This window comes from Agelaius phoeniceus, chromosome 16 (assembly GCF_051311805.1).
Source record: "Agelaius phoeniceus isolate bAgePho1 chromosome 16, bAgePho1.hap1, whole genome shotgun sequence".
Classification (NCBI taxonomy): domain Eukaryota; kingdom Metazoa; phylum Chordata; class Aves; order Passeriformes; family Icteridae; genus Agelaius; species Agelaius phoeniceus.
Window position 1 is genome coordinate 1,410,001 of NC_135280.1, and position 10,644 is coordinate 1,420,644.

General features: G+C 55.8%; 1 protein-coding gene across 1 annotated transcript in view; it reads right to left on the reverse strand.

Moving 5' to 3' along the window:
- Positions 1–4,334, reverse strand: part of SYNGR3 (synaptogyrin 3) — a 19,951-nt gene extending 15,617 nt beyond the window's left edge. The window contains exon 1 of the mRNA XM_054643318.2: positions 4,177–4,334. Coding sequence (XP_054499293.1) covers positions 4,177–4,275 — 99 coding nt within the window. The 5' untranslated portion in view covers positions 4,276–4,334. The remainder of the gene's footprint in view (positions 1–4,176) is intronic.
- Between the last annotated feature and the right edge of the window lie 6,310 nt (positions 4,335–10,644).

Sequence of the window (10,644 nt, forward strand, 5' to 3'; positions counted from 1 at the left end):
CCAAACTCCTCCTGCTCAGCTCCCTGCCCTCCTCAGAGGGAAGGAGGCACCACCAAATGGGAAAGGAAACCAATTCAGGTCAAATTAGCAGAGGCCAAATCCTGCTTAGCAGCGAGGGTTTCCCTAATTCCCTGTAAGCCCTGGGCTGTGCACGGGCCTGGCACAGATGCCCTGGCACAGATCCCCTGGCACAGGGGGCACTCAGCCCCTGGTGCCCCTGCAGTTTATCTGCACAGCTGCCAGAAATCCCAGGGGGGTTTCCAGCACTGATCTGCACCATTTCTGGGGGCTGTGAAGACCAAAGCTCAGCTTTAGGTACTGCAGATCTCCCACAGGACCCCGGAGGTGGCCGCCAAGGGAAGGTCTGTGGGTTCTGGCACAGCAACAGGGGGGCTGATGCTGCCTGTAATAGGGTTAGGGCCACGTTCACCAGGCTAATCAGCTTGGGAGGATGTCTGTTGAGGACCACATGACTGATTTTTCCTGAATTACTTTTTCTGATGTGGTAAGAGATGCTGGCTGAGACACAGCGTTCATTCAAGGCTCCTAATCTCGTCCTGCAATCTGAGCACATGGCACACCAGCAGTGCTTGAAACCAGAGATGGCAGGAGCATGACAATTCAGAACCATTTCAAGCTCAGATGCAGCAAAGCTCCCCTGTAATTCCATTACCAAAATGTTAAGTTTAAGTTCTGCCTTTAATCCATAGCCTGCAGGAAGAGAAAATTAAGGCAGAAATCTGATGACCCTTCTGAAAAGTGTTCAGGACTGAAGTCTGAGGCTGCTCAGATCATGGTAATGACTCTGAGCATTGCTGGGGCTCCTGTAGTGCCAGGGCAGCCTTGGAGCTCTTCCCTGAGAGCCCTGAGTGCTTGGGATCCAGTGAAATCCCTGAGGAGCCTTCCAGAGCCCATTCCCTGCACTTCTGCTGAGCTCCAGGGAGGCAGGGATGGGATGGGATGGGATGGGATGGGATGGGATGGGATGGGATGGGATGGGATGGGATGGGATGGGATGGGATGGGATGGGATGGGTGAGGGTGCACTGTTGGGACACAGCACTGAGCTTCTGCTGCTGCTCTGCATGGAATCACAGGAATTGCTGAAAAAGTTTACCAGAATATTTTCCAAAAGTGCTTTAAAAAGCCAAACCTAAGCCTGTGTTGAATGAACAATTGCCCTGGGGAGCTGAGTGGCCACTTGAAAGTCTGGCTGGCACGGGCAGTGACAGAGAAAGGAGCTCATGGTTCTGCAGGCAGCCCTCGTGAATATCGACTCTGTTGGGCTGTGCAAAAAATGTCTCAAAAGGAAACCACAAGAGCGATCACATCTTCATCTGACAAACTGCATCAGACAGAGAGGGAACAGATGAATGAGGAACTGTTAAATGGTTCTTTCCAGCTTTTGATTTTGCAGCTCGAGGCAGGAGTGGTGTTTTTCCCCCTCAGATACTCAGAATTACTGTCTCAGGGGGAGGCAGAACCAGGAATCCCCTCTGGGCACCGCTGACATTTGGGGATTTCTGTGCTGGTCACCATTCACCTGCCAGTCCCTCCCATGTCTGCCAGCACAAGGTGCCCCAGGCAGGCACTGGAGTCCCAGAAAAGGGAACTGGACCTTCCTTTGGTGCTGGGAAGCCCCAGCAGTGGCCATCACCCAGACCAGCACGAGTCACTCACCTTGGGCACCCGGGGCTGGCCCCAAGCCCTGTGGGATTTCTCCATCACCCCCACCCAGCCCAGCCCACCCTGGCAGCCCCTCCTTTCCCCAGGAGAAGCTGCCCCCACACCCAGAGCTGTGGGATCCTGTCCCTGCTGTGGGATGCAGCTGCTCAGGGTAACCAGGGCACCAAGCTGTGCTGCCGAGGCACAGGAAGGAAAACCACGTGAGAAATCCCACCCCAAAGCCTCCCTCAGCCCAGGCCTGCCCCAACACCCACCCGTGGCCGCTTTCTGCTGCCACAGGCAGCTCATCCCCCCTGGGAGGGCAGGCAGGGAGCCCTGGCAAGGTCTGGCAATCAGGGATGGCACCGTGGGCATCAGCTCCAGCTCCTGCCCGGCCACCAGCTCGGTGTCACCGCGTGCCACAGCACTGCCACTCACCCAGGGCAGCAGCGAGGCAGGCAGCAGAGAGCCCAGCAAAGCCTTGGGCTGCCTCCCCCAGCCAGTGTGTCCTGGAAGGCAGGCACAGGGCACAGCAGCAGCAGGGGAGTGCCGTGACTGCAGCCCTGGGCAGGAGCCACAGATGCTGAACTGGTTCAACACAGGGAACTGGGCTGAGACACCACACCAGGCTGGATGAACCCTGGCAGATCTGGCAGGGAGTGTGAGACCTGGGAAAAGGCTCCAGAGGGAGCTCCCCCAGCCCAACCCCAGCCCACTGAAAAGGGCAAAAAAACTCCCTTTTTGCTCCATGGGCCAAATCTGAATGTTGCAAACACTTCTGGGATGGCAGCATGCTCATCCCAGCATGCTCATCCTGGTTTGTCCACGCTGGTGGCCCCTGCACTTGTTTGGAGTGAAACTGATGCATTTCTGTAGTTGTGAGCACTCGTTTGTCACTGATTCCCCTGCGAGCACAGAGCCAGGAAAGGAGGGACTTCACCACTGAATAAACCAGCGAGTATATACAGAAATATCTCCTAAGCTGGGGGTTTAATTTTTTAACCTACATTCCATACTCTGGTATGGTTTTATTTTATTTTATTTTTATTTTTTACCTACATTCCATACTCTGGTCCTGCTTCCCAGCAGTGTCCAACCTCCTCCATCCAGCAAGGATGGGGAGCCCTCTGGGTGCAAGGTGACACATTTATTTTAGGAGGGGCTGAACTCACCAGATGGATTTAACTGTACCCAAACCCTACAGCACTGCCAGCAGTTTGCCATTGCCACTCAAGGAGGATCCAGGAGGATCCAGACCAAGTTTTCTTCTAGGAAACAACTGCTGCCCTGGGCCTCAACCCTGCCCAAAATGCCCCAAGATCCGCACCTCATCCATGGATCTGGATGCCCCAGATCCACCCCTGGCCCCGTTTTCCCCCATCAATGGAGCTGTGGGCCTTCTCCAAGCCTGGGAAGGACAGCAGCTCCCGTCAGGCACACACTGCAGCGTGTGGTTTGACTCTGAGCATGTGACTGCAGCTGGAATTGCTCATGTGCTGCTGCTGGGGCCTCTCCCAGGGCAGCCCAGGCTGGAGAGCCCCTCGGTGCCTGCTGGAAGGAGGGCAGTGGGGATGGCTGCACCTGCCCAGCACAGCTTTGTGAGCTCCCTGCCTCGCTGAGCACTGCCAGGGTGACACAGAGCCAGCACAGGTGTGAAATGGGCGAGGACAAGCCCCAGGCTCACCCACAGCCTCCAGCCAAGCGCTGGAGCCGGGTGAGAGCCGGGCAGATCCTTCCCACAGCAGGGTTTTGGGAAGGACCTGGCACTCCTGACCTGCCAAGGCCCTGCACACCTGCAGATCTCAGCAAAAAGCCAGGCTGGGGGAGGCAAACCAGGGGCTGTCCTTAGCCCTGGGCATCGGGGCACCACGGCCCCAGGGGCACCCTGGGCAGGGACCACCAGAGCCTTCCCTGAGCCCTGCACAGCCCATTCCACCTCCCGCTCCGCACTGGGGATTCACAGATGGGAAACGTCCAACAAACACGACATCCCCTTGGCAGCACGGGGGAGCTGGGCAGGGCTGGCTCCCGGATTTCTGTCACACACACACACACACGCATGCACGGAGCGTGGAAGGCAGGAAAATGTCCTCTGCCTGCGGCTCCGAGCCCCATCCTCCGGCACCGCACGGGAGAGCGGCAGCGGCGCATCCCGGCCCCGTTCCCGAGGAAACTCCCTGCCCGCGGGGCTGGGCAGCGCCCGCCGCACCGGCACCGGCAGCGGCCCCGGCACCGCACCGGCAATGCACCGGCAATGCACCGGCAGCGGCACCGGCAGCGCCCGCCGCACCGGCACCGCACCGGCACCGGCACCGGCAGCGCACCGAGCACCGGGAACGATGCACCGGCTGCGGGCACGATGCACCTGAGCTGCCATCGCCCCGGCACTGCCATCGCCCCGGCACTGCCATCACCCGGGCACTGCCGCCGCGCCGGGCGCTGTCCCCGCACCGGGCGCTGTCCCCGCACGGCCGCTGCCCATCCCCGCGTCCCCGCGGCCGTTCGGCCTTACCCAGGTGGTGACCCGGAGCAGGGTCTGCGGCTGCTTGAGGAATTCCACGGGGTCGATGGCCGCCCCCGCCCGGCCCGCTCCGAAGGACGCTCCTTCCATCTTCCCCCGCTCCGCGCCCAGCCGAGCCCCGCCGCGCGCGCCCCGCGCCGGCCGCGCGCCCGCCCGGCCCCCCCCGCGCCCCTCCCTCGTGGGCTCGTCCGCAGCGCCGCGTGCGGGCGGCGGGAGGAACCACCCGTGGGGTGGGGGGGGGGGGGGGGGGGGGGAGAGGGGGTGGTGGTGGGCACGGGCAGGTGCGCGCGGCCGGCGCGGGGCGCGCTCCCGGGACAGGCACTGTCACCGAGCTGTGGGCACGGGGCAATGTGACAGCGGGACAGGCACTCTCACCGAGCTGTGGGCACTGTGACACTGGCACAGGCACTCTCACCGAGCTGTGGGCACGGGCACTGTGACAGCGGGACAGCCACTGTCACCGAGCTGTGGGCATGGCCACCACAGCAGAGCTGTGAGCACTGTGGATAGCCAGTGTCACTGTGCTGTGGCCATGGTCGCCATGCTGTGGCCGTGTCACTGTGCCATGGCTGGGGACACCACAGAACAGCCAGGACACCTTGCCACTGCCAGGGTCACTGTGCTGTTCCAAGAATTACCATCCTGTGGTCACTGTGCTGCCTCTGGGGATAGCATGCCGTGGGCAGGGGTGGGGTGTCCTTGCACGGGTCCCTGTGCCATGCCAGTGTCACCAGGCAATGGCGAAGGCTCCCTGTGAGCAGCCGGGCTGTTGGCAGGAGGGCGATGCCATGGCCTGGAGCACAGGGAGGTCACCAACGCTGCTCAGCTCACCTCTGCTGTGGGCACTGACCCTAAAATAAACACCCCTGCTGTGCCCAGACCCCCAGAAAGGGCGGCTGTCACCCTTTGGGGACCCTCAGAGGCCCTGCAGCCGGGAGGGCTCTCAGACCTGGCGCTCACCGGGGCCAGGGGCCCAGAGCAGAGGGTGAGGTTTGGCTGGTTTTGCTCTTTGCTGTTGCACATTCAGAGCTGCTGCAAGAAAAGGGAAGTGAAAATGGATGGGGCTGACGACCTCTTGCTTTCCTCACGCACGGAAGGAGCCACCCAGAGCTGCCCTGGGACGGGAGGAGGCCAAGCCCCATCCCTGCTCCCTCCCCATGGAGAGCAGGAAGGAGGAAAAGGAAGAAGCTTAGAGGGAAACCCTCGATCAGTGCGCAGGGAGTTCCCCCCGCGGCTCCAGGCCCGTGTCCCGAGCCGGTTTTGAGCACGGCTGCGATGCTGATCCCGGTTCCATAGATACCGATGCCATGACAACCCTGACATCATCCCTGCCCCGGACGGGAGCCGCAGGGGAAGGCGCAGCCAGGAGGAGCCCGCCCGCCCTGCTGGCACCGGCCTGTGGGGCTGTGGGGGCTTCTCCCGGCCCCACAGAGCTGCCCTGCCCCTCTGCAGCCCCATTCCCGCGGCTGACAGGGACCCTGTCACTGCCACAGCACACGGGGTACCTGCGGGGCAGGTGTGTCACACCCCTCACACACAGGATGCAGCCACAGAGCCAAGGATTCCCGGCTGCTGGATCCTGTCCCCAGCTCCTTTTGGCCTTTTGCTGTTTTGTCAGTGTGTTCTCTCTGGCAGGCTGGAATCAGGATTTAACTGTTGAAGCTCATAATGGTGCCACGCAGTTTTTCTCAATTACAGGTGAGTCATCATCTCTCCAGGTCTATTTCTGACTCCCAGCAGGAAAAGCAAAATTCAGCCCTTCATTCCTCAATGTCACCAGCTCAGGGACCGGCACATTTTTCTAGGCAAAACCGAAATGGCCATGAAGAAAATGACAGGTTGGTCCCTCCTGCTTTCTGCTGGCAGGATGGCTCGTGGAGCTGGCCAGGGATGGAACCCCAGTGCCAAGAGCATCGCTGCCAGCTCATCCCTGAATTGCAGGTCAGGAACAAAGACCAAATTAACTTGAAGGGATTACCCGAGGTGGGGTTTTCAGTCAGCTTCAGCAGTTTAGAAGCAGCTGTTTCAGCATCCTCAAAAATCCTTTTCATGCTTTGGGCACAAACCAAGCCCATCAGCCCAGAGTTCCTGGGATGGCACAGGCTGCCCTGCTCCTCCAGGGTGGCCAGTGCCAGGGAGGCAGCGTGTCCCAGGGATGCTGCACAGGGAATCACCTCTGGGCTCTGCTCCTGGTTTTCTGATAATGTTGGGAAAACCACTTCTTTCTCTCTCTTTCTAACCTGTCTTGCTCAGCTCATCTGTCCCAGCTGGAATTTTTTGGACAATGCAGAGCACAAGGGAGCAGAACACTGCCTGAATCTTTGAGATATTACCCTAGAAAAAATCATGGCCATTTCCAGACAGGTACGGGCTTTATACCCTTCCAGGCATGACCTGCACTGAAATCTCTGCTCCTAAGCTTGTCCTTTCTTTGGGGTTCATCCCCCAACTTCTGCAGTGTGCAGTGTTTATACAAGCATTGCCCACATCGTGGGGTGCCAGTTTTCTCCCCCTGCTCCAGCTCAGATAGAGCACAGGAGGTATCTCCAGCCCACATACAAACTGTCTTTCTGTCTTGCTTCCTATTGCTGCAGATCAACAGATACACAGAGCCAGCCAATAATGGGGAAGGATATTGCACCTGCCATATTTTCCCCATCAAAGGGAGAACAGCAGCGTTTGGAAATGGCACTTCCCAGAGTGTTTGTTTGATTTGAACAAGTTTTGTCTCTATTTATCATTCCCATTAGATTTCAGGGACAGGGAACAAGGACAGGAAGCAAACAGAGCAGCACACAGACAATTGCCCAAGAGCTGCCCATGTCTTTATTTTACATGAGTTTAATTAAAGGTAGTGGAAAACCTCTATTTGCTTTCTGCTTCTTCTGGTCAAGCCAACTTCTTACCTTTGTCTCGATCATAAAAAAAAACCATCAGGTTTTCTCAGGGCTAAGTGTGTGGACATGACAACCTGGAGGAGACAAGATGTGGAGTTTTCTCCTTCTTCAAAACCTGTTCCAGACAGCCCAATACCCTTTAGGTACTGGGAGGGGCTCCAAGGTCTCCTGAGATCCTTCTCTTCTCCAGGCTGGACACCCCCAGCCCTCCCAGCCTGGCTGCAGAGCAGAGGGGCTCCAGCCCTGGGAGCAGTGACCTCAACAGATCCACGTTTTCCTCGTGTGTGGGCCCCCAGAGCTGGACAGAGAGCTCCAGGTGGGAAAAGCAAGGTGAACCTGCCTTGCTCTGGGAGCAGCTGCCCCAGTGTGTGTTTGGAGGGAAGCAATCCCAGCATGCAGGACACAGCCTGGCTGCAGACCCTGGACAAGGGAGCTGGGCAGGCTCCGGGCACAGATTCCAGCCACGACTTCAGCAGCTCCCCGTGGTCTGAGCCGGCCCTGGCAGGGGCGTGGGTGGGAAAACAGCTTGTGCTTCACATTCCCCGGGCAGCAGGCTTGCAGCAGCACTTTGAGAGATGCTTAGCTGTTGCTCTGAAATGCTTTGCTTGCCCTTCATCAGAGCTTGGCTGATGCTGCTTTCAGCCATCCAATGAGAAAATGAAAATGAGAGTTGATGGGAGAATTAAGAAGAACTTAGAAGCCCATAGGGCCCAGGGGCAGAGAGAAGGGGCTTCCTGATGAGCAGTACCTTAGCCCACTGTCACAGAAAGCTCCTCATGCTTTCCACACTAAGAGATCCAAAACTATCTGGAAGATCATTTATTAGCTGGTTACTCATCTGCTTGTGAAATGGTTCTCAGGTGGGATTCAGCACTTACTGTACGTGGATAAACCCAGGATAAGTGTGCCAGAAAAAACTGTGGAAAACTTTGCTGACTGAAATCACTGAGGGAAGGTTGGGATAACAGAGCTCAGTGAGCTGAGGTAGCACTGGTTTTGAGCAGGGCAGTTGGTATCTCAGTGCTTGTGTAAAACCCAAACTGAACCCAGCCCCAAAGGGTTTCAAAACTCCTCTCAGCAGTGCAGCCATGGCCTCAACGGCTCAGGAGGGAACTCAGCCTCTGCTCCTCCAGATACCTCACAGCATGAAAATTTCGGGGCTTTTGGCAAACCAGAATCTAATCTGATCCAGCCGCTGCTCCCCAGCTTGGGGGGAGCTTGGAAAAGGGGAACAAGGTCTCTGCTGTTCCAAACTGGCCTCCCTAGGAGCACACCAGCAGGTCAGACCGCGCTGAGGACGTGCCAACCAACAGCTGACATTGGTGCCTGTCACCTGCAGCTGTGGCACAGGTGAGCAGAGCTGACAGGCACAAGGACATGGGGCAGCTCAAGCCACACTGGACGTGAAGAGCATCCGCAGCTACATCAAGGTTTGCTGCAAAAATACGCTGAAAATAAGAAAAGCTTTGTTTCTTAACCGAACGCAACCCCAACAGGTCCTCAGATTCACGAGCAGGATGCAACCTGATGGAAAAGAGATTTGTGAGATGGATGGAGACGAGGGATTTTATAAGTGTGAACGCTCTCAGGCCCAGGCTTGTGCAGCACAAGCCCATTAAAACACCCTCTCTGAAAGATTTTCATCTAAACAGGAAATACGGGCGAAGGCTGCCCTAACAGATATTTTTACCCCCCTTATGCAGAAGTGAAAGTGGAGCTGCAGAAGATGAAGTGACTTACCTGGTGTCTAGCAAGAAGCTTATGACTAAAAAAGAACTGAATTTTGATCTCTAGAGCCTCCAACCATGTGCTCTGGCCACAAGGGCATTGTCTTTTATTCCTTGTATATATCTTTCACACCATCTAAGCAGCAGCACATGAGGCACAGTCACAGAATCCACTTTCTTTTTTATTTTTTTATGCACACCTGGATGGAAAAGGCAGGGAAGGCCCAGCTTTGCCTAACCATTTCCGGAACTGGTAATGTCTCCATCCAGAGCAAGTCTCCATCCAACAGTGGGACTTGAGCTTAGAACTAAAACTTGGTGTTCTGGGAAACATGGAAAGTTTTAGGGGCTGTATTAAATGCCTGGTGGTACAGACATTAAATTAACTGGAAGCAGCATTTTATTCTGCTTCCAAGTGCAGATTTTAGCTGCAGGCAGAGGAATAACACATCCCTCGTTTTGGTAATTACACAAGAGGCTTGCACACTCGTTTGAAAAGTAACTGAAGGCACCAAAATCTCCTCCCAAAGTCACAGGAAAGGGACGAGGATGAGGTAAAACATTCGGTATCTGGAGCAGTCTTGTTCCAGAGATGGGTAAGAGGTGGAAAAGTCAAGGAAGTGCAAGGAAGTGCAAGGAAATACATGGCAATACAAGGAAATACATGGCAATACATAGAAATACATGGAAATACATGGAAATACATGGCAATACATAGAAATACATGGAAATACATGGAAATACATGGCAATACAAGGAAATACATGGCAATACAAGGAAATACATGGCAATACATAGAAATACATGGAAATACATGGAAATACAAGGAAATACATGGCAATACAAGGAAATACATGGCAATACATAGAAATATATGGCAATACATAGAAATACATGGCACTACAGCCTCTGTTGCCCTCTACTGTTGGCTTGGTCAGATGTGGAGGGAATTTTCCCGTAGCTCTCCGTAGGAAGCACACTGCAGCCAGGAACAGAAGCCAAGGGGAATCACGGGATGTGCTGGATCGGAGGGAAAACTGGGACCAGGATGGGGCTTCTGGATTTGGAGAGCCCGAGAGGAAAAGCATCAGCCTGCACTAGCACAGCACCTTGTGGGTGCTTGTGGGAGTGGAGGGCACCTTTGCATAGGAAGCAAGGGCAGAACTGGGCAGGTCCCAGGGCCAGGGATCCCGTCAGGGTGCCAGCCCGTGCCAGGTGCTGAGCCCAGAGAAATGCCAGCAGAACCTCCTGGGCTGGATCAGCCACCCCTCAGCAGGACTGCCACACGCCAAGGGCAACACGGCTTGGCAAAGGCTGGTGTGGCTCATCAGAGCTGGTCCCTGTGGGTCCCTTCTGACTGAGGATATTCTGTGATTCTACTTGTGGAAATCTTAACAGCAGTTACAAATATTCAGAAATGACAGAAAAATCAGCTCCATCTGGGTTGGGGGTTATTTTACACGCATCAGCACAGAGAAGGGCACCAAACCCCATTTATCCTCAGCAAACAGCCTTTGTTCACAGTTTTGCAGAAGATGCCAACCACCGTCATCCCTCAGCTCCCTGCACTGTGATTAACACCTGAACTGAGGGCTGGCCAGCCTGGAACCAAGCTCTGCTGTTCATCAACACTTCCCTGTGGGACTGACCCAGAGCAGTGCCCCAGCTGGTCCCAAGGCTGACCCTCACCCCCTTGGATTACAATTTAACTGATTTGTCTCTGTGCCATTATTTGTGGTTTGCTTTCCATGTTTCATTACTTTTCCCACTACCCTACAAAATGAAGAGTTGACTTTACATCACCTTGTTGGCTGTGCTTAATCCTGACTTCAAAT